The sequence below is a fragment of the Cherax quadricarinatus genome, chromosome 63 (genome assembly GCF_038502225.1).
Source record: "Cherax quadricarinatus isolate ZL_2023a chromosome 63, ASM3850222v1, whole genome shotgun sequence".
Lineage (NCBI taxonomy): Eukaryota > Metazoa > Arthropoda > Malacostraca > Decapoda > Parastacidae > Cherax > Cherax quadricarinatus.
The window spans coordinates 288,813-313,812 of NC_091354.1; the positions used below are offsets into that span (position 1 = coordinate 288,813).

The 25,000-nt window shown below is 41.9% G+C and overlaps 1 protein-coding gene across 1 annotated transcript in view; it reads left to right on the plus strand.

Moving 5' to 3' along the window:
• LOC128705741 (uncharacterized) overlaps positions 1-25,000 on the plus strand; it is an 85,385-nt gene that overhangs the window by 14,251 nt on the left and 46,134 nt on the right. Inside the window, exon 3 of the mRNA XM_070098541.1 lies at positions 5,416-5,788. Coding sequence (XP_069954642.1) covers positions 5,716-5,788 — 73 coding nt within the window. The 5' untranslated portion in view covers positions 5,416-5,715. The remainder of the gene's footprint in view (positions 1-5,415; positions 5,789-25,000) is intronic.

Consider the following 25,000-nt stretch of genomic DNA (forward strand, 5'->3'; position numbering starts at 1 on the left):
TTTATTGCGAACACTAATGCACTGTTGTCTTGGTTTTAGGTTACTGCTAACCAGAACTCCTAAATCCTTTTCGCAATCAGTAGTATTAAGATCTACATTATTTACTTTATATGTGGCATGGTTATTTAACTGTCCAACATTTAGAACTTTGCATTTGTCAATGTTAAACTGCATCTGCCACTTCTCCGACCATTGCGTCAGTCTATTCAAATCATCCTGGAGTGCTCTAATGTCCTCATTAGAATGAATTGGACGGCCTATTTTGGTGTCATCAGCAAATTTGCTTATGTCGCTATTTATTCCCTCATCTATGTCGTTTATGTAAATTGTGAACAACAACGGGCCCAACACTGACCCCTGAGGAACACCGCTTGTGACGTGCCCCCATTCTTATTTCTCCCCATTTATGCAAACTCTCTGCTGTCTATTTGTCAGCCATGCCTCTACCCAGGAAAAAATTTCTCCTCCTATTCCGTGTGCCCTAAGTTTCCTCAATAGCCTCTAGTGTGGAACTCTATCGAAAGCCTTAGTGAAGTCCATATACACAATATCATATTCATTACCATGATCTACCTCCTCAAACACCTTAGTGAAAAAAGTTATCTGACATCAATTCCAACACATCATCAATCGGGACTTCAGCGAACGGGGAGTCAACGCCAAACTCAGCGTAATCCATTTGTAAGGATTAATGCGCTTAAATATTTTTCATCGCAGTTCTCAGCGTGGATGGAGAAGACAAAATTTAGCCTCGGGTTAATAACTCTATGTGGGTTCTCCTCCCTTCTTGATTAGTGTAAAATTACAGGGATTAACGGGAAATCTCCGCACCCATAGTGGATTACACAGCACCTTGGGAACTTGAAGTAATGAGATCTGATCGAAGGAAAAGAATGAAAGCTTCTGTCACTTGGATACAAATACTCCTCCAGCATTACGTTGCTCTTCTGCCTTCCTGGTTAGTGTTGTACACAGCGCCACAGGGACAGTCGTGTACCATAAGTAATTCTTGATACAGAATTGTTGAGGACATCAGTAATTCATGGGATGAATGAAGCTGTGACTGGGGTGAAAGCAATCATCATAATTCCTTAATGAAAGAAGAGCATTGAGATCCAAACTGAAATGTTACTGGGCGAGTTGGGAAAATGAAGATATATAGCCCATAAACAGATACCGTACAGAGCTGTAAGGATTGGTATGACTAGTGAAACTGGTCGTACGTAGTTAAGAGGAAGAAAGGAGGACAAGAGTTTGGACAAGGACACAGTAGTTTATGAGAAGGTGAACTTCAGTACCGCTCCTCTCTCACAAGCACAGAGGAGCTATGACTCGAACTTCTGCAACAACAAATAGGTGAGCACACACACATACAATAACGCACACACACATACATACACACACACACACACACACACACACACACACACACACACACACACACACACACACACACCTTAATAAGGAATCGTTCAAGACACTGTACACTGTGTATGTTAGGCCCATACTGGAGTATGCAGCACCAGTCTGGAACCCACACCTGGTCAAGCACGTCAAGAAGTTAGAGAAAGTACAAAGGTTTGCAACAAGGCTAGTCCCAGAGCTCAAGGGAATGTCGTACGAGGAAAGGTTAAGGGAAATCGGACTGACGACACTGGAGGACAGAAGGGTCAGGGGAGACATGATAACGACATATAAGATACTGCGGGGAATAGACAAGGTGGACAGAGATAGGATGTTCCAGAGAGGGGACACAGGGACAAGGGGTCACAACTGGAAGCTGAAGACTCAGACGAGTCACAGGGACGTTAGGAAGTATTTCTTCAGTCATAGAGTTGTCAGCAAGTGGAATAGCCTAGCAAGTGAAGTAGTGGAGGCAGGAACCATACATAGTTTTAAGAAGAGGTATGACAAAGCTCAGGAAGCAGAGAGAGAGAGGATCCAGTAGCGATCAGTGAAGAGGCGGGGCCAGGAGCTGAGTCTCGACCCCTGCAACCACAATTAGGTGAGTACAATTAGGTGAGTACACACACACACACACACACACACACACACAAACTATCTACTTCCTACCTCATTCTTCGCCTCCCTCCCACCTTCCTTTCTTTCTGGTACTGATGAAAACATTAAAAGCGAGGCTCCACCACCACACAGGCTCCCCAACACAGGCTCCACCACCACACAAGCTCCCCGACACAGGCTCCTCCCCCCACGGTCTGGGGTGATGAACGCACCTCCCCTATACGTAGCGGGGCTGCTTTAAAACCTGCGTGCTCACCCAGCCAGACGTACACCATGAATATCTTACAGACGCCCTTTTTTCTGTACACGATCCTGCTTCATGAAGGTAACAGAGATTTTTACCCGCACTTGTGTGGAACATTCAGCGCTGCTTAGACTGCAAAGATTTAGGAACAGAGGTCTGGAGACCCTTTTTATGAGCGAAAAAAGTCTCTCGTAGAAAGTGTAAATGGTCAGTTTTAGTTACTCGTAGAAAGTGTAAATGGTCAGTTTTAGTTAAAACGCCATTGGCGGAGTTTATAATAACTACGGGACTTTCAGAGAAAAGAATAGTTAGTGTGTGTGTATGTTAGTGTGTGTTTATGTCTGGTTAGTGTGTGTATGTTAGTGTGTGTGTATGTCAGGTTAGTGTGTGTGTTAGTGTGTGTTTATGTCAGGTTAGTGTGTGTATGTTAGTGTGTGTTTTTTTCAGGTTAGTGTGTGTTTATGTCAGGTTAGCGCGTGTGTATGCCAAGTTAGTGTGTGTGTATGCCAAGTTAGTATGTGTGTATGCCAAGTTAGTATGTGTGTGTATGTCAGGTTAGTGTGCGTGTATGCCAAGTTAGTGTGTGTGTGTGTGTGTATGTCAGGTTAGTGTGCGTGTATGTCAAGTTAGTGTGTGTGTGTATGTCAGGTTAGTGTGCGTATATGCCAAGTTAGTGTGTGTGTGTATGTCAGGTTAGTGTGCGTATATGCCAAGTTAGTGTGTGTGTGTATGTCAGGTTAGTGTGCGTATATGCCAAGTTAGTGTGTGTGTGTATATCAGGTTAGTGTGCGTGTATACCAAGTTAGTGTGTGTTTATGCTAAGTTAGTGTTCTTGTATGCCAAGTTAGTGTGTGTGTGTATGCCAGGTTAGTGTGCGTGTATGAAGAAGAAGAGGTCACCATACCATGACTGGAACAATACGTCGATAACCCCTCACACAGGAGAAACGTTTACGACGTTTCGGTGTGACTAGGACGATTGCCTAATTAAAGGTCCTGGTGGGACCGACACGTCGTCATTAGTTTCTTTCTCCTATGTGCTGGTTATTTATGTACGTACATATGTCAGGTTAGGTTAGGTAAGATTCGTCAGGAAACAGAACAAGTGTTTCCTGACGCGGGTCTCAGGACATTGAAGGACACCTTGGAAGGGAAGTATGTGCCTTCTCAGAGACGTAGGATAGTCAATAAAGAGGTGTTTTACTAGAAGAAAATCCCAGCAGTAGTGGCTCATCTCTATGGAATGTACGTATGTATGTGTGTGTGTGTGTGAGAGAGAGAGGGAACTTTGTATGTCTCCATTACTGAATTACTTATATTAAACAATGACAAAAGATGAGCTCTGTGCTTTACCAAGAAACTCTGAAGCATTCGTGAGCCTATATTCTCCACTATTGGGCTACAGAAGAACAATTATTTAAAGTTATTAGGTGAAACTGGTCTTGTTGAGGAGCTTGTTAGAGTATTCCGGTGCCTGACTCCATTAATGAAATGTGGGTCGTCAGCCCCGTCATTTTCACTGAGGTGTTTGGGGAGAATAGCTGCCGCAACTTCACTGGACTTCACACAAGAAGGCAGGATCGCAGAGAGTGCTGTCTGTGAAGCCTTGTAGACACCAATACGTCCTAGTCTGACTGACAGAGTAGCTTAGTTCACTACCCTTCTTCTGCAGAAAGAATGAGTACCTTAATAAATGCCAACTTTTGTTTTCGTTTAGTCTAGGGCTGTCATCTTAGAGTGCACATAGAAGGAAATATGCTAGCCTTCGAAGGCTTAAGCACTTAGAAGATACAAGGCGTCAAGGGCGTCTAGAGTGCTTATTCGTATTCCTTAAGTATTACGTCAATGGCATTAATTCCCAGGGACGGAGCTCCAAGCAGGACGCTATTAGTTGGTCAGTGGTTGACTATCCTGGTAGTATGGATCTCGTGGCCTCGAGTACTGATTGGTTGGCTAAGGCGATTTCGCATTTGGATGAATCACATACAAGTCCCTCGGTCGGTGCCCGTGCCTAGACGTGCCTAGACGTGCCTAGACGTGCCTAGACGTGCCTAGACGTGCCTAGCCTAGTCTACTGCAGTGCTCTTTGGTTCTTATGCTCTTATAAAAACGCAAGGGCAGAGGAGCACTGCAGAAGCACTGCAGGAGTGTTGCAGACTCCTGCTAGGCAGGTTCTATTGCAACTAGTCTGCAAGGAAAACTGTTGGTAATTATTGTGGAAGAGAAAAGTTTCATGGGAGTTTTCCCCAGAGGCTTCAAGGGGAGGGAATATAATGGTAAGTGCCACCATTTCTCTGCTCCCTCCCTTAGCCTCCCCTTGCTGGTCCTTCCCTACCCAGCCTCTCTCAGTATTGCATCTCTTACCTCTACCCACCATCACCACCACTCCTCCCCACCACCACCACTCCTCCCCACCACCACCACTTCTTTCCCAATTTAATTCCCCACATTATTTGGCTCCCTCTGGCTGGTCCAGGAACGAGAGGTGCTAGTGGTAGTGGTGGTAGTGGTGGTAGTGGTGGTAGTGGTGGTAGTGGTGGTAGTGGTGGTAGTGGTGGTAGTGGTGGTAGTGGTGGTAGTGGTGGTAGTGGTGGTAGTGGTGGTAGTGGTGGTAGTGGTGGTAGTGGTGGTAGTGGTGGTAGTGGTGGTAGAGGTGGTAGTGGTGGTAGTGGTGGTAGTGGTGGTAGTGGTGGTAGTGGTGGTAGTGGTGGTAGTGGTGGTAGTGGTGGTAGTGGTGGTTGTGGTGGTGGTGGTGGTGGTGGTGTTAGAGCTACAGGACCACCAGGGGCTGGTTGCAACAAGGAAAACAGGGAATGTTGCAGACAGTTGCAGCAGAGGGAGCGAGAGAGTCATACGATAGAGAAGTAAGGGGAAGGGTGGGGAAGACGTTGAGGGATGTTTTGCAGAAGATATCGAGGGAGATGTCAGGGAAGTGTAAGGGACATAAGAGTGTGTTTATGTATCACATCCTGGGGAGAGAACCTAAGTTCTGCATTAGAAATAAGTCACATTGACTGACTTTCGTGGTTTATCCTGACTTTATAATCTCAAGCGGCTCGTGGAATAAAATCATATATTTTTTTTATGCAAAAAATACTAATTCAATCCACTTCCCTGATGGTTAAAGTAAAGTTTCCTTTGATATTACAGGAGTGTTGACCTATCTGCAGGCGGACCGCCAGAGATGTCCCTCAGCCTGGGGGCCATTACAAACGCTTCGTGACATGAGCTGGCGAGGAATGGCCGTGGGCAGAGGTAGTGGTGTAGCTAGTGGCGTAGCTAGTGGTGTAGCTAGTGGCGTAGCTAGTGGTGTACCTAGTGGTGTAGCTAGTGGCGTGGCTAGTGGTGTAACTAGTGGTAAGTTACCAGGGGAAAGGTGGAGTAGCCGTCAACCAACCATGGGCTGGTTCATCCTTTGACCTTCTCTCCCGTCGTGTCCACCACTGTGTGATGGAGTCTAGGATCATCGTGCCGCCCACCCTCCCTACTTTTGGACATCCCACTGTCTACTTCTACCCGACAGGTGAGTACCGATCAAAATTCTGATACTCTGCTACCTATTCCTATCCTGCATTAAAATATCTCTGGCCTCTGGAACATTTCCTGTCTTACATCACTCTCATATGTATATGTACCACTCCACTCTAATACTTGCTACTTCTGGCTATTTGATGATTTTCTATAGCTGGTCATCGTGTTATCACTCTGTCTGTCTGTCTGTCTGTCTGTCTGTCTGTCTGTCTGTCTGTCTGTCTGTCTCTCTCTCTGTCTCTCTCTCTGTCTCTCTCTCTGTCTCTCTCCCTCTTGGTCGCCTCCCACCGAGGCAGGGTGACCCAAAAAGATAGAAAAACCCAAAAAGAAAGAAAAAACTTTCATCATCATTCAATACTTTCACCATCACTCATACATAATCACTGTCTTCCCAGAGGTGCACAGATATGACAGTTTAGATATCCCTGCAAACTGCCAATATCCCAAACCTCTCCTTTAAAGTGCAGGCATTGTACTTCCCATTTTCAGGACTCAAGTCCGGCTAAGCGGTTTCCCTGAATCCCTTCACAAAATATTACCCTGCTCACACTCCAACAGCTCGACAGTTCCCAAAAACCGTTCGTCTCCATTCACTCCTATCTAAAACGCTCACACACTCTTGCTAGAAGTCCAAGCCCCTCACCCACAAAACCTTTTTTACCTCTTCCCTCCAACCTTTTCGAGGACGACCCCTACCCCACCTTCCATCTCCAACAGCTTTATACGCTCTCCAAGTCATTCTAATTTGTTCCATTCTCTCTAAATGACCAAACCACCTCAACAATCCCTCTTCAGCCCTCTGACTAATACCTTCAGTAACTCCACACCTCCTAATTTCCACACTACGAATTTTCTGCATAATATTTACACCGCACATTGCTCTTAGACAGGACATCTCCACTGCCTCCAGCAGCCTCCTTGCTGCAGCATTTACAACCCAAGCTTCACACCCATATAAGAGTGTTGTTACCACTATACTTTCGTACATTCCATTCTTTGCCTCCATGGATAACGTTTTTAGTCTCCACATATACCTCAACGCAGCACTCACCTTTTTTCCTTCATCAATCTATGGTTAACCTCATCCTTCATAAACCCATCCACTGACAAGTCAACTCCTAAATATCTGAAAACATCCACTTCTTCCATACTCCCTCTCTCCAATTTTCTATCCAATTTTCCTTTATCTAAATCGTTTGATACCTTCATCACCTTACTCTTATCTATGTTCACTTTCAACTTTCTACCTTTACACACTCCCAAACTCGTCCACTAACCTTTGCAATTTTTCTTTAGAATCTCCCATAAGCACAGTATCATCAGCAAAAAGTAACTGTGTCAACACCCATTTTGTATTTGATTCTCCATAATTTAATCTCACCACTCTCCCCAACACCCTAACATTTACTTCTTTAACAGCCCCAGCTATAAATATGTTAGACAACCATGGTGACATTACACATCCTTGTCTAAAACCTACTTTTGCTGAGAACCTCCCTCTCTCCTACACACCTTAACATGAACCTCACTATTTTCACAAAAACTCTTTACAGCATTTAGTAACTAACTACCCCTCTCTTAGTTACTGTTGCCCTTTTCCTTTTGCCCCATCTACCTCTTACCCTAACTGTAGCTACAACTAAATAATGATCCGATATATCAGTTGCCCCTCTATGAACGTGTACATCCTGGAGCCTACCCAACAACCTTTTATCCACCAATACATAATCTAACAAACTACTTTCATTACGTGCTACATCATACATTGTATACTTATTTATCCTCTTTTTCATAAAATATGTATTACTTATTACCAACCCTCTTTCTACATATAGATCAATTAAAGGCTCCCCATTTTCATTTACCCCTGGCACCCAAATTTACCTACTAATCCCTCTACAATATTTTTTCCCACTTTAGCATTGAGATCCCCAACCACAAGTACTCTCTCACTTGGGTCAAAACTCCCCAGACCTGACCAATAGGTAAGACTTGCGATTTTAGCTTAAATAGGAACGCTATTCTTGCCGAATAAGGCAAGCGAAAATTTGTGTATGCAATAATTTCGCAAACATCATTCTGAACCTAACGAAAAAATACTAGTCACGCAGGTGGCTAGTCAATGGTCCCAAGTCGGATCGAAACGTCGTAGTCGTAAGCTCCTATCTCCTAAGTGCGGGTTATTTGTGTATTGTTCCAGTCACGGTATTGTGCCTTTTTATTCTCTGTGGAACAAATATTTCCGGACACAGAGAGTGAGGGAGGGGCAGCGAGGGAGGGGCAGCGAGGGAGGGGCAGCGAGGGAGGGGCAGCGAGGGAGGGGCAGCGAGGGAGGGGCAGCGAGGAGGGGCAGCGAGGGAGGGGCAGCGAGGAGGGGCAGCGAGGGAGGGGCAGTGAGGAGGGCAGTACCCAGGTCTTGAACAATTACACACCTTTGTAACCTTTGTGACTGTTGGTGATGGAGACGCCTCGCTTCCTCGACACCGGACTGAGGAATCCACATGTGGGCGAAACGTTTCCATAGTAAACACACCTAAATATTGCGGTCTATTTCTTCTACTTGTTGGTATACTAAACCAAAGTAATTCCCATGACATTATACTGTTTAAGGTGTCGTAATAATAATAATAATAATAATAATAATAATAATAATAATAATAATAATAATAATAATAATAATAATAATAATAATAATAATAATAATAATAATAATAATAATCTTTATTTCTACAAGTATATGATACAACTTATACAGACCATAGTTGACATCAATGACATACTACTATATAGAAAGTCCCTTGTTATGCAGAGCATTTCCGGCAAATTAGGTCAGTTTTTCCCCAGGATGCGACCCACACCAGTACACTAACATTCAGGTACCTAGTCTACTGCTAGGTGAACAGGGACATCCTGGTGTTTACACCCGTACCGAGGATCGAACCATGGACCTGCTGTAGCTAGAGTGGTATCGCTCAGTGTGCCACCAACCTAGCTAAGGTACACCCAACCCCTCCCACACCCATCCCACACCCATCCCACACCCATCCCACGACCATAATTCAACATTCAGTAAACTCAAATCTTAATTCCCCACAGCCGACAGCACTTAAAACATACAACAAAATACACATTGAAATATTTGTTTGATTTTAAATATTACATAAAAAGCACTGAGTGTTTAAATTTGTAAAGCTGCTTTAAATTAATAAAAAATTATGTTTATGAATATATATATATATATAAGTAGTCAAAAAAGCGGCAGAGCAAGGAACTTCCGGTTTAGGCTTTTTCCTGAGCGAGGAACTTCCGGTTTAGGGGTGCGGCTGAGCGAGGTAACCGGTCTAGGACCAGCGGCTGGAGGGTCACCTTTTCACACCTAGGTGTTACTTCCGGTTTTGACCATGACCTCGCCCTCGAGACTACCTCACCCTTGACCCCCCCAACCAGTACCCCCGCCCCACGACCCCCCCCCTTCGCGACCCCCGCCCCGCGCGCCCGCGCGCCCGCGCGCCCGCCCGCGCGCCCGCCCGCGCGCCCGCCCGCGCGCCCCGCCCCGCCCGCGCGCCCGCCCGCGCGCCCGCCCGCGCCCTTCGCGAGCCCCCGCCCGCGCCTTCTGCTGCGCCTTCTGCAGCGTCGTCCGGATCGCCCCCGCGCCTCGAATTTTTTTTTCTTATGATCTCCTCGGATCAAGTTTTTAAGGTTCCCCCTCTCACTTTCACCCCCATCCCCAAAATTTCTCGATATTACCAAGTTTTTGGATTCCCCCCTATGGGGGTTTCGAAATTCTCCATCTCCTTGGATCAAGGTTTTTTTTGGATTGTCCCTCCTTCCACCCCCCAATCCCAAAAATTTCTCAATATTACCAAGTTTTTGGATTCCCCCCTATGGGGTTTTCGAAATTCTCCATTTCCTTGGATCAAATTTTTGGGTACCCCTCCTTTCACCCCAAATTTTCTCGACAATACCATAACTCCATCTCCTCGGATCAAATTTTTGAGGTTCCCCCTCTCACTTTCACCCCCCATCCCAAATTTTCTCGAAATCAAATTCTCCATCTCCTTGGATCAAGTTTTTTGGGTACCCCTCCTTTCACCCCAAATTTTCTCGACAATACCATGACTCCATCTCCTCGGATCAAGTTTTTTGGATCCCCCCTATGGGGTTTTCGAAATTCTCCATCTCCTTGGATCAAATTTTTGGATTACCCCTCTCACTTTCACTCCCACCCCAAAATTTCTCGATAATACCAAGACCCCATCTCCTTGGATCAAGTTTTTGGATTCCCCACTCTGGGGGTAAGCATGCTTACTACAGGTCTAAACATCTTCCCCTTATTATTTTAAAATGAACTAAAACCTTCCTCTCATTAAGTTAAATGAACTAAAAGTTTTCCTCTCATTAAGTTAAATGAACTAAAAAGCGTGTTTACTCGGCGGTCAGTGACGTCACACATACAAGCTAAATCTTGTCGACTTACCCCTATGTCAGTGACGTCACGCACACAGGCTGAATCATGACGACCCTTTAGTTCATTAAAGTTAATAAGGGGATATAGTACCTACATCATAGGGAAAACATTTTCATCATCAGAAAAGTCACATTTTTTGTTTCGTTAATACCCATAACAATCCAACAATTTCTTTACAACACAAGTCTAGACATTTTTTTAACTATTTCATCTCAGGTCACTCCCCCCCACGAAGTAACCTCCTCCCCACCCTCCCGAACCCTCACACTCCAACCAACACCTCACAATTTTCACTCATAACCCCCAATTTTTCTCGTTTTAACCCTTTTAGTTCATTAAAGTTAATAAGGGGATACAGTACATCAGAAAGTCACCACAACACTTATAACCACTTTTCGATAAATTCACTAGTCACAATTTTACATATTACGAAGTTAAATACGCACTTTTACTTTGAACACCTTCAAAACACTCTCTTAAATCATTTGAATACTCACAAAAATACCTTTATACATTTCCAAACAACACTGAAATACTCCAAAACATCATTCGAACACCCCCCAAAATCACCTCTGAATACTCCCAGAACACCTTCATAAGTACTCTTGCACATCATTTGAACACCTTCATAAGTACTCTCATAATCATTTGTACACCTTCAAAAAACACCTTTGAATACTCACATAAACACCCTTGAACACCTTCAAAACACCTTTGAATAACCTCAAAACACCTTTGAACACCTTCAAAACAAAACAACATTTGAACACACTTAAAACACCTTTGAACACCTTTGAACATTTCCAAACAACACTGAAACACTTCCAAAAACACCATTTGAGTACTCCCAAATACACCACTGAATACTAAAACACCACTGAATACACTCAAAACACCACCAAAATCACCATGAAACACTTCCAAAAAACACAATTTGAGTACTCCCAATTACACCACTGAATACTACTAAAACACCACTGAATTCAATAAAAAACACCCTTCAACACCTTCAAACACCCTTGAACACCTTCAAAACACTCTTGAACACTTTTCAAAAACACCTTTGAACATTTCCAATCAACACTGAAACACTTCCAAAAAAAAACACAATTTGAGTACTCCCAATTACACCACTGAATACTACTAAAACACCGCTGAATTCAATCAAAACACCCTTCAACACCTTCAAAACACCTTTGAACACCTTTGAACACCTTCAAAAAAACAACATTTGAACACACTCAAAACACCTTTGAACACCTTTGAACATTTCCAAACAACACTGAAACACTTCCAAAAACACCATTTGAGTACTCCCAAATACACCACTGAATACTAAAACACCACTGAATACACTCAAAACACCACCAAAATCACCATAAACTAAGATCAACACCCACATCCCACAACACCCACAACCCACAACACCCACATTTTTTTCTCGTTTTATCTAATTTCATCAGAAAAGTCACAACACCCACACCCCCCATTTTTTTCTCGTTTTAACCCTTTTAGTTCATTAAAGTTAAATAAGGGGACACACTACATCAGAAAAAGTCCCAACAACAACCCACTTATAACATTTTTTTTTCGGTATCTCTAGTTCGACAACAACACCCACAACACCCACATCCCACAACACCCATGAACATTTCCAAAACACTATTTGAGTACTCCCAATTACACCACTGATTACTACTAAAACACCGCTGAATTCAATCAAAACACCCTTCAACACCTTCAAACACCCCTGAACACCTTCAAAACACTCTTGAACACTTTTCAAAAACACCTTTGAACATTTCCAATCAACACTGAAACACTTCCAAAAACACCATTTGAGTACTCCCAATTACACCACTGATTACTACTAAAACACCGCTGAATTCAATCAAAACACCCTTCAACACCTTCAAACACCCTTGAACACACTCAAAACACCCTTCAACACCTTCAAAACACCTTTGAACACCTTCAAAGCACCTTTGAACACATTCAAAACACTCTCATAATCATTTGAACACATTCAAAACACTCTCATAATCATTTGAACACACTCAAAACACCTTTGAATAACCTCAAAACACCTTCGAACACCTTCAAAACACCCTTGAACACCCTTGATCACCTTCAAAAAAAAACAACATTTGAACACACTCAAAAACACCTTTGAACATTTCCAAACAATACTGAAACACTTCCAAAAACACCATTTGAGTACTCCCAAATACACCACTGAATACTAAAACACCACTGAATACACTCAAAACACCACCAAAATCACCATAAACTAAGATCAACACCCACATCCCACAACACCCACAACCCACAACACCCACAATTTTTTCTCGTTTTATCTAATTTCATCAGAAAGTCACAACACCCACACCCCCCATTTTTTTCTCGTTTTAACCCTTTTAGTTCATTAAAGTTAATAAGGGGCCACACTACATCAGAAAAAGTCACAAAAACAACCCACTTATAACGTCTTTTCGGTATCTCTAGTTCGACAACAACACCCACATCCCACATCACCCACATCCCACATCCCCCACACACACACACAGACACACACACACACACATCCCTAACCTAGCCTAACCTAACCTAACTTAACCTAACCTAACCTAACCTAACCTAACCTAACCTAACTTATCCTAACCTAGCCTAACCTAACCTAACCTTACCTAAATTATCCTAACCTAACCTAACCTAGCCTAACCTATCCTAACTTAACCTAACCTAACCTAACCGAACCTACCCTAACCTAACCTTACCTAACCTAACCTAGCCTAACCTAACCTAACCTAACTTAACCTAACCCAACCTAACCTAACCTAACCTAGCCTAACCTAACTTAACCTAACCTAACCTAACCTACCCTAACCTAACCTAACCTAACCTATCTTAACCTTACCTAACCTAACCTAACCTAACCTAGCCTAACCTAACTTAACCTAACCTAACCTAACCTACCCTAACCTAACCTAACCTAACCTATCTTAACCTTACCTAACCTAACCTAGCCGAACCTATCCTAACCTAACCTAAAATATATTGGAACACTTCCAAAATACATTAGAGTACTCCAGAATTACTTTGAACGACTCCATTTTTGGATATTTCCAAATTAGTTTTGAAAACTTTATCGTAAAATCGAACATTATTTTTCTTGTTGGTAAAACACACTCAATGGTAGAAATATTTACTCGATTTCCGAATAGAAGCACTGTCCTCGCTCTGAGAGACTCATTGTGGGTCACCCCAACACATGGTGTAATGCGCTTCACACCCAAGGTAGAACATAACACCTGCGTCAACTCAGGACAGACAGGCGCCATGTAATGCGGGTAACATCCAAGGTAGAAAATCATCTCTTTCCAGACCAACTGTCTATCCTAACCTAACCTAACCTAACCTAATTCCTAACCTAACCTAACCTCACCTAACCGAACCTAACCTATCTCCATCAATCACCTCTATCCTAACCTAACCTAACCCAACCTAACTCCATCAAACACCTCTATCCTAACCTAACCTAACCTATCCTAACCTAACCTAACTCCATCAAACACCTCGAATACTACCTAACTTAACCTAACCTAACCTTACCTAACCTACCGAACCCAACCTAACCTAACCTAACCTATCCTAACCTGTCCCAACCTAACCTATCCTAACCTATCCTAACCTAACCTAACCTAACCTAACCTAACTTATCCTATGCTAACCTAACCTAACTTATCCTAACCTAACCTATCCTAACCTAACCTAAACACTGACTAACTTTGAACCAACTCTGAACACCACTGATCTTCTTCAAAAATGCTCTGCACATCATTTGAACACCTTCAAAAAAACACCATCAAACACCTCCGAATACTCCCAAAAAACACTACTGATTACTACCAAATCACCACTGAATACTACCAATCACCGTCAAAATCACCAGAAACTAAGTTTAACATCACCATCTAACATCCTTTTTATAGAAATCCCCTCAAATCACTATAACCAAGAACTCCCTCCCCATTTGACGCATAAAAAAAAAAGCATGAACACAAACCTAATACGCAAACACTTAGTACATGATCACCATCAACTGAAAACATATCTTGTACACACACATAATATAAGACAATCACCAACTACAATCACCCATGTTCACTTACCTCAAAATCACTAATATCACAGAAAACAATCATTTTTATAAACATTTCACACACAAAAAAAAAAAAATCATATTTGACAATATCTAAGCGCACTCACCTCACTACCACCAACACACGATGTCTCACCTCACAGGACCGACAAAGCTCACCTCCAGTGACGTCACACTCCCATTGTGTTACTTGGTGGTTGGTAACATCACACCTAACCCCCCTTGTTTCAACCTATTGTACCCTACATTATCTAAGAACACTATATCCAACACGATTACCAGATTTTATGATCCCCAACACCAAGATCACAGAAAACACACATTTTTTATAATTATTCACACAAAAATCACGATCACCAATTCCATATCATGTTTACCGTCATCTATCAACACTAATCACCAAGATCACCAAAAAATCTAAGATCATGCATCTCAAAACTACTATGATCACTGAAAACACTTATTTTTTAAACATTCGCACAAAAATAAGACATTACACAAAAATACCACAACACTTCCACCAACATCTATAACATAACATGAGCACTATAACATATCACTATCACAAAAAAAAAATAATACACAGACACCCACATATTATACATTTCAATTGCAAATTTAAGACATGAGACATACACACCAAATCTAAGACATTCACCTCCAACTAAGACATACACATCACCCCTAAAACTTTCTTCCTTATTCATTCCGTATATCTCCTAGAGCTGTTTTAACCCCGACGGATCCACCACGACGTAGGAGCCAGAGTGTAGTAGGTGGTGTTGGAGTGGTGATGGTTCCTCTGGCTCCTACGTCGTGATGGATCCGTCGGGGTTAAAACAGCTCTAGGAGATATACGGAATGAATAAGGAAGGAAGTTTTAGGGGTGATGTGTATGTCTTAGTTGGAGGTGAATGTCTTAGATTTGGTGTGTATGTCTCATGTCTTAAATTTGCAATTGAAATGTATAATATGTGGGTGTCTGTGTATTATTTTTTTTTTTGTGATAGTGATATGTTATAGTGCTCATGTTATGTTATAGATGTTGGTGGAAGTGTTGTGGTATTTTTGTGTAATGTCTTATTTTTGTGCGAATGTTTAAAAAATAAGTGTTTTCAGTGATCATAGTAGTTTTGAGATGCATGATCTTAGATTTTTTGGTGATCTTGGTGATTAGTGTTGATAGATGACGGTAAACATGATATGGAATTGGTGATCGTGATTTTTGTGTGAATAATTATAAAAAATGTGTGTTTTCTGTGATCTTGGTGTTGGGGATCATAAAATCTGGTAATCGTGTTGGATATAGTGTTCTTAGATAATGTAGGGTACAATAGGTTGAAACAAGGGGGGTTAGGTGTGATGTTACCAACCACCAAGTAACACAATGGGAGTGTGACGTCACTGGAGGTGAGCTTTGTCGGTCCTGTGAGGTGAGACATCGTGTGTTGGTGGTAGTGAGGTGAGTGCGCTTAGATATTGTCAAATATGATTTTTTTTTTTTGTGTGTGAAATGTTTATAAAAATGATTGTTTTCTGTGATATTAGTGATTTTGAGGTAAGTGAACATGGGTGATTGTAGTTGGTGATTGTCTTATATTATGTGTGTGTACAAGATATGTTTTCAGTTGATGGTGATCATGTACTAAGTGTTTGCGTATTAGGTTTGTGTTCATGCTTTTTTTTTTTATGCGTCAAATGGGGAGGGAGTTCTTGGTTATAGTGATTTGAGGGGATTTCTATAAAAAGGATGTTAGATGGTGATGTTAAACTTAGTTTCTGGTGATTTTGACGGTGATTGGTAGTATTCAGTGGTGATTTGGTAGTAATCAGTAGTGTTTTTTGGGAGTATTCGGAGGTGTTTGATGGTGTTTTTTTGAAGGTGTTCAAATGATGTGCAGAGCATTTTTGAAGAAGATCAGTGGTGTTCAGAGTTGGTTCAAAGTTAGTCAGTGTTTAGGTTAGGTTAGGATAGGTTAGGTTAGGATAAGTTAGGTTAGGTTAGCATAGGATAAGTTAGGTTAGGTTAGGTTAGGTTAGGTTAGGATAGGTTAGGATAGGTTAGGTTGGGACAGGTTAGGATAGGTTAGGTTAGGTTAGGTTGGGTTCGGTAGGTTAGGTAAGGTTAGGTTAGGTTAAGTTAGGTAGTATTCGAGGTGTTTGATGGAGTTAGGTTAGGTTAGGATAGGTTAGGTTAGGTTAGGATAGAGGTGTTTGATGGAGTTAGGTTGGGTTAGGTTAGGTTAGGATAGAGGTGATTGATGGAGATAGGTTAGGTTCGGTTAGGTGAGGTTAGGTTAGGTTAGGAATTAGGTTAGGTTAGGTTAGGTTAGGATAGACAGTTGGTCTGGAAAGAGATGATTTTCTACCTTGGATGTTACCCGCATTACATGGCGCCTGTCTGTCCTGAGTTGACGCAGGTGTTATGTTCTACCTTGGGTGTGAAGCGCATTACACCATGTGTTGGGGTGACCCACAATGAGTCTCTCAGAGCGAGGACAGTGCTTCTATTCGGAAATCGAGTAAATATTTCTACCATTGAGTGTGTTTTACCAACAAGAAAAATAATGTTCGATTTTACGATAAAGTTTTCAAAACTAATTTGGAAATATCCAAAAATGGAGTCGTTCAAAGTAATTCTGGAGTACTCTAATGTATTTTGGAAGTGTTCCAATATATTTTAGGTTAGGTTAGGATAGGTTCGGCTAGGTTAGGTTAGGTAAGGTTAAGATAGGTTAGGTTAGGTTAGGTTAGGGTAGGTTAGGTTAGGTTAGGTTAAGTTAGGTTAGGCTAGGTTAGGTTAGGTTAGGTTAGGTAAGGTTAAGATAGGTTAGGTTAGGTTAGGTTAGGGTAGGTTAGGTTAGGTTAGGTTAAGTTAGGTTAGGCTAGGTTAGGTTAGGTTAGGTTGGGTTAGGTTAAGTTAGGTTAGGTTAGGTTAGGCTAGGTTAGGTTAGGTAAGGTTAGGTTAGGGTAGGTTCGGTTAGGTTAGGTTAGGTTAAGTTAGGATAGGTTAGGCTAGGTTAGGTTAGGTTAGGATAATTTAGGTAAGGTTAGGTTAGGTTAGGCTAGGTTAGGATAAGTTAGGTTAGGTTAGGTTAGGTTAGGTTAGGTTAGGTTAGGTTAGGATAAGTTAGGTTAGGTTAGGCTAGGTTAGGGATGTGTGTGTGTGTGTGTCTGTGTGTGTGTGTGGGGGATGTGGGATGTGGGTGATGTGGGATGTGGGTGTTGTTGTCGAACTAGAGATACCGAAAAGACGTTATAAGTGGGTTGTTTTTGTGACTTTTTCTGATGTAGTGTGGCCCCTTATTAACTTTAATGAACTAAAAGGGTTAAAACGAGAAAAAAATGGGGGGTGTGGGTGTTGTGACTTTCTGATGAAATTAGATAAAACGAGAAAAAATTGTGGGTGTTGTGGGTTGTGGGTGTTGTGGGATGTGGGTGTTGATCTTAGTTTATGGTGATTTTGGTGGTGTTTTGAGTGTATTCAGTGGTGTTTTAGTATTCAGTGGTGTATTTGGGAGTACTCAAATGGTGTTTTTGGAAGTGTTTCAGTGTTGTTTGGAAATGTTCAAAGGTGTTCAAAGGTGTTTTGAGTGTGTTCAAATGTTGTTTTTTTTGAAGGTGATCAAGGGTGTTCAAGGGTGTTTTGAAGGTGTTCGAAGGTGTTTTGAGGTTATTCAAAGGTGTTTTGAGTGTGTTCAAATGATTATGAGAGTGTTTTGAATGTGTTCAAAGGTGTTTTGAAGGTGTTCAAAGGTGTTTTGAAGGTGTTGAAGGGTGTTTTGAGTGTGTTCAAGGGTGTTTGAAGGTGTTGAAGGGTGTTTTGATTGAATTCAGCGGTGTTTTAGTAGTAATCAGTGGTGTAATTGGGAGTACTCAAATGGTGTTTTTGGACGTGTTTCAGTGTTGATTGGAAATGTTCAAAGGTGTTTTTGAAAAGTGTTCAAGAGTGTTTTGAAGGTGTTCAGGGGTGTTTGAAGGTGTTGAAGGGTGTTTTGATTGAATTCAGCGGTGTTTTAGTAGTAATCAGTGGTGTAATTGGGAGTACTCAAATAGTGTTTTGGAAATGTTCATGGGTGTTGTGGGATGTGGGTGTTGTGGGTGTTGTTGTCGAACTAGAGATACCGAAAAAAAAATGTTATAAGTGGGTTGTTGTTGGGACTTTTTCTGATGTAGTGTGTCCCCTTATTAACTTTAATGAACTAAAAGGGTTAAAACGAGAAAAAAATGGGGGGTGTGGGTGTTGTGACTTTCTGATGAAATTAGATAAAACGAGAAAAAAATGTGGGTGTTGTGGGTTGTGGGTGTTGTGGGATGTGGGTGTTGATCTTAGTTTATGGTGATTTTGGTGGTGTTTTGTGTGTATTCAGTGGTGTTTTAGTATTCAGTGGTGTATTTGGGAGTACTCAAATGGTGTTTTTGGAAGTGTTTCAGTGTTGTTTGGAAATGTTCAAAGGTGTTCAAAGGTGTTTTGAGTGTGTTCAAATGTTGTTTTTTTTGAAGGTGTTCAAAGGTGTTCAAAGGTGTTTTGAAGGTGTTGAAGGGTGTTTTGATTGAATTCAGCGGTGTTTTAGTAGTATTCAGTGGTGTAATTGGGAGTACTCAAATTGTGTTTTTTTTTGGAAGTGTTTCAGTGTTGATTGGAAATGTTCAAAGGTGTTTTTGAAAAGTGTTCAAGAGTGTTTTGAAGGTGTTCAAGGGTGTTTGAAGGTGTTGAAGGGTGTTTTTGATTGAATTCAGTGGTGTTTTAGTAGTATTCAGTGGTGTAATTGGGAGTACTCAAATTGTGTTTTTTGGAAGTGTTTCATGGTGATTTTGGTGGTGTTTTGAGTGTATTCAGTGGTGTTTTAGTATTCAGTGGTGTATTTGGGAGTACTCAAATGGTGTTTTTGGAAGTGTTTCAGTGTTGTTTGGAAATGTTCAAAGGTGTTTAAAGGTGTTTTGAGTGTGTTCAAATGTTGTTTTTTTTGAAGGTGATCAAGGGTGTTCAAGGGTGTTTTGAAGGTGTTCAAAGGTGTTTTGAGGTTATTCAAAGGTGTTTTGAATGTGTTCAAGGGTGTTTATGTGAGTATTCAAAGGTGTTTTTTGAAGGTGTACAAATGATTATGAGAGTACTTATGAAGGTGTTCAAATGATGTGCAAGAGTACTTATGAAGGTGTTCTGGGAGTATTCAGAGGTGATTTTGGGGGGTGTTCGAATGATGTTTTGGAGTATTTCAGTGTTGTTTGGAAATGTATAAAGGTATTTTTGTGAGTATTCAAATGATTTAAGAGAGTGTTTTGAAGGTGTTCAAAGTAAAAGTGCGTATTTAACTTCGTAATATGTAAAATTGTGACTAGTGAATTTATCGAAAAGTGGTTATAAGTGTTGTGGTGACTTTCTGATGTACTGTATCCCCTTATTAACTTTAATGAACTAAAAGGGTTAAAACGAGAAAAATTGGGGGTTATGAGTGAAAATTGTGAGGTGTTGGTTGGAGTGTGAGGGTTCGGGAGGGTGGGGAGGAGGTTACTTCGTGGGGGGGAGTGACCTGAGATGAAATAGTTAAAAAAATGTCTAGACTTGTGTTGTAAAGAAATTGTTGGATTGTTGTGGGTATTAACGAAACAAAAATGTGACTTTCTGATGATGAAAATGTTTTCCCTATGATGTAGGTACTATATCCCCTTATTAACTTTAATGAACTAAAGGGTCGTCATGATTCAGCCTGTGTGCGTGACGTCACTGACATAGGGGTAAGTCGACAAGATTTAGCTTGTATGTGTGACGTCACTGACCGCCGAGTAAACACGCTTTTTTTTTTTTTTAGTTCATTTAACTTAATGAGAGGAAGGTTTTAGTTCATTTTAAAATAATAAGGGGAAGATGTTTAGACCTGTAGTAAGCATGCTTACCCCCAGAGTGGGGAATCCAAAAAACTTGATCCAAGGAGATGGAGTCTTGGTATTATCGAGAAATTTTGGGGTGGGAGTGAAAGTGAGAGGGGTAATCCAAAAATTTGATCCAAGGAGATGGAGAATTTCGAAAACCCCATAGGGGGGATCCAAAAAACTTGATCCGAGGAGATGGAGTCATGGTATTGTCGAGAAAATTTGGGGTGAAAGGAGGGGTACCCAAAAAACTTGATCCAAGGAGATGGAGAATTTGATTTCGAGAAATTTTGGGATGGGGGGTGAAAGTGAGAGGGGGAACCTCAAAAATTTGATCCGAGGAGATGGAGTCATGGTATTGTCGAGAAAATTTGGGGTGAAAGGAGGGGTACCCAAAAATTTGATCCAAGGAATTGGAGAATTTCGAAAACCCCATAGGGGGGAATCCAAAAACTTGGTAATATTGAGAAATTTTTGGGATTGGGGGGTGGAAGGAGGGACAATCCAAAAAAAAAACCTTGATCCAAGGAGATGGAGAATTTCGAAACCCCCATCGGGGGGACTCCACAAACTGTGTAATAGCGCGACATTTTGGGATGGGGGTGAAAGTGAGAGGGGGAACCTTAAAAACTTGATCCGAGGAGATAGAGAGCACAAGAAAATGAAATTCAAAAAAAATTCGAAAAAAATCGGAAAAAAATTCGAGGCGCGGGGGCGATCCGGACGACGCTGCAGAAGGCGCAGCAGAAGGCGCGGGCGGGGCTCGCGAAGGGCGCGGGCGGGCGCGCGGGTGGGCGCGCGGGCGTGGCGGGGCGCGCGGGTGGGCGCGCGGGCGCGGCGCGCGGCGCGACGGCGGGGTCGCGAAGGGGGGGGGGTATTGGTTGGGGGGTCAAGGGTGAGGTAGTCTCGAGGGCGAGGTCATGGTCAAAACCGGAAGTAACACCTAGGTGTGAAAAGGTGACCCTCCAGTTGCTGGTCCTAGACCGGAAGTTCCTCGCTCTGTAGAAGGCCCAAACCGGAAGTTCCTCGCCCAGGAAAAAGCCTAAACCGGAAGTTCCTCCCCCTGTAGAAAAGTTCACTACTTATATATATATATATATATATATATATATATATATATATATATATATATATATATGCATATAAGATCACAGTAAACAGGTGATTTCAGAATATGCAAAACAGCCACTCTGAAAGAATAGAGAAATTCCAAGCGCTTTCGTGACTACTCACATTATCAAGGAACTATGAAAGTGAAGCATCCAAGGAAGCTATATAAGGGGTCGGCCAGCACCTCACTATCAGATCCCACAACGGTTAAACATGTGACGCACTGCGAGCCAACTTGGACAGGTCCTTTGCAAAACTCACCCCCAAGCTATTTATTTGTCCAGTGTATTATTAAATTCTACCCAAATTCTATTAATTATAAATGGATCTAATTTATATAAACCAAGATTCAATTATATTCCTGTCGACCATGGACTTGCTTGAATCTTCATGTAAGAGATTTTAACCATCCAATTGATTTTCAAAAAGTTGAGAAAGTAGTATCAAGCAAGTCCATGGTCGACAGGAATATAATTGAATCTTGTTTCATAAAAAGCAGTTTTGACAATAATATGAATATTTCCTTTGGTTTATATAAATTAGATCCATTTATAATTAATAGAATTTGGGTAGAATTTAATAATACACTGGACAAATAAATAGCTTGGGGGTGAGTTTTGCAAAGGACCTATCCAAGTTGGCTCGCCGCGCGTCACGTGTTTAACGGTTGTGGGATCTGATAGTGAGGTGCTGGCCGACCCCTTATATAGCTTCCTTGGATGCTTCACTTTCATAGTTCCTTGATAATGTGAGTAGTCACGAATGCGCTTGGAATTTCTCTATTCTTTCAGAGTGGTTGTTTTGCATATTTTGAAATCACCTGTTTACTGTGATCTTATTGCATATATATATATATATATATATATATATATATATATATATATATATATATATATATATATATATATAATAAAAAAAATATATATATATATATATATATATATATATATATATATATATATATATATATATATATATATATATATATATATATATATAGTATATACAGCAAAAATTATTCGAATCGGATATAAAAATAATACCATTTAATTTAAACATCTCCCTAGGCCAGTGGAAACCTGACACCATCACTGCCCTTGTCTGGGATATGGAAACACGTCGATAGCATCTCAGGCTGAAGACTTAAAATATGATGGGCACACTGGTTGACGTGGTTGAATAGCGTGTACTCTTTAATTTCCTGCAGTAGTTTGAGGGGTTGGAGCCATGGCAAGAGTGAGGGGAAGTAAGGGGGAGCGAGAGGACAAAGAGGGAGAGTGAGGGAGGATTAGGGATGGATCGAGGGAAGGGGAGAAAGGAAGGGGTGAAGGAAAGAGATGGGAGGGCGATAGTGAGACAGTGTGGGGGAGAGAGAGAGAGAGAGTGAGGGAGAGTGTGTGAGAGTGAGGGAGAGAGAGAGGGAGGTAGGAGGGGAGAGAGTGAGACAGACAGCTCGATATTTCATTTGTGTGTGTGTGTTAAACACACACAACCTCCCAACTTAGACAATAACATCCACGAGACTCAACATTTTCATACAACGACTTCCTAACCAATAAAGTCTTTTGTAAGATTACTCAGAAACAAGATAAATGTTTTGACTCTAAGTTATATTTAGAAAACAGAGTCTAAACTGAGTTTTTAATTACAACAGAGAGTTAGACAGACTTGGCCTAGTTTGTTAGGTAGTGATGTCAGTCTTCAGTCTGTTAGGCAGTGCTGTCAGTATCCAGTCTGTTAGGCAGTGCTGTCAGTATCCAGTCTGTTAGGCAGTGCTGTCAGTATCCAGTCTGTTAGGCAGTGCTGTCAGTATCCAGTCTGTTAGGCAGTGCTGTCAGTATCCAGTCTGTTAGGCAGCACTGTCAGTCTCCAGTCTGTTAGGCAGTACTGTCAGTATCCAGTCTGTTAGGCAGCACTGTCAGTCTCCAGTCTGTTAGGCAGTGATGCCAGTCTTCAGTCTGTTAGGCAGCACTGTCAGTCTCCAGTCTGTTAGGCAGTGCTGTCAGTCTCCAGTCTGTTAGGCAGTGCTGTAAGTATCCAGTCTGTTAGGCAGCACTGTCAGTCTCCAGTCTGTTAGGCAGTACTGTCAGTATCCAGTCTGTTAGGCAGCACTGTCAGTCTCCAGTCTGTTAGACAACACTGTCAGTCTCCAGTCTGTTAGGCAACACTGTCAGTCTCCAGTCTGTTAGGCAGCACTGTCAGTCTCCAGTCTGTTAGGCAACACTGTCAGTCTCCTGTCTGTTAGGCAGCACTGTCAGTCTCCAGTCTGTTAGGCAACACTGTCAGTCTCCAGTCTGTTAGGCAGCACTGTCAGTCTCCAGTCTGTTAGGCAGTGCTGTCAGTATCCAGTCTGTTAGGCAGCACTGCCAGTCTCCAGTCTGTTAGGCAGTGCTGTCAGTATCCAGTCTGTTAGGCAGCACTGTCAGTCTCCAGTCTGTTAGGCAGCACTGTCAGTCTCCAGTCTGTTAGGCAGCACTGTCAGTATCCAGTCTGTTAGGCAGCACTGTCAGTATCCAGTCTGTTAGGCAGCACTGTCAGTATCCAGTCTGTTAGGCAGCACTGTCAGTATCCAGTCTGTTAGGCAGCACTGTCAGTCTCCAGTCTGTTAGGCAGTGCTGTCAGTATCCAGTCTACTATCATTACCAGACGTGTTTACAAGGTGTCCACAGCCTGTCAGAGAGTACCAAGGGAGACCAAGTCTGGTTGGTAGTGTACTCAAGCCGAGCAATAATGTCGCCAAGTGTTATATCCGCAGCCTCCGGGGAGTAACAAACATCTCAGTACAGGCACAGATGCCCCCTGGATTTAATTTCCTGCTTTTAATTTAACCAGAGAGAAATTTCATATTATTTAGGCAAGTCACACTAACTGCGGTCTCAGAATTAATTTTTCCGAAATTGTAAGTGAGAATTTTATGAAATTGCTGTTTTCTTTCGTATTTTTTCCCTATGGATAAATTAGAAGAAAAAATGTTTATTATATATGTTTATTATATTACAGAACTGATAAATTATCATATTTGGGGGGGGGGAATTTACTCATGAATGAGGACTGTGTCTAGGACAGAAAAAACTGGACAGTGAGATCTGTGACACTTTTAATGTGGTGCTTAATTCTTATGGGGATTGACCAAGAAGCCAGCTGAAGGTCTCAGTTACATGACCAGAAGCTACGGTACTAGACAACACGTTCAAATGTCAGTGAATATGAAAAGTGAGATGCATGTGGAATCACGCGTCAGTAACTGTGTGACTATTAGGAAGATAATGCTCCTTTTGTGGCGTATAGGACACACACACACACACACACACACACACACACACACACACACAAGCCAGACGCACCTTCACAATGACAGTTGAGTCAAAGGGAAAAGCAAGAAAGGTTGATAGTGAGGGACAGTGACTCTTCATCTCACTTCGGTCTTACCATCTGATTGCCTAAAAAATTTCATGGACGTGGCTGGCGGCCACGATCACTCAAGAAGCTAACTGGACGAAAATTTATGTGTCTGGCGGTGATTCTGGGAACTCCACGAAGACTCAGTTCAACTCAGTCGATTCAGTGGAGACTTTAACTGTGACTGTGTTGAG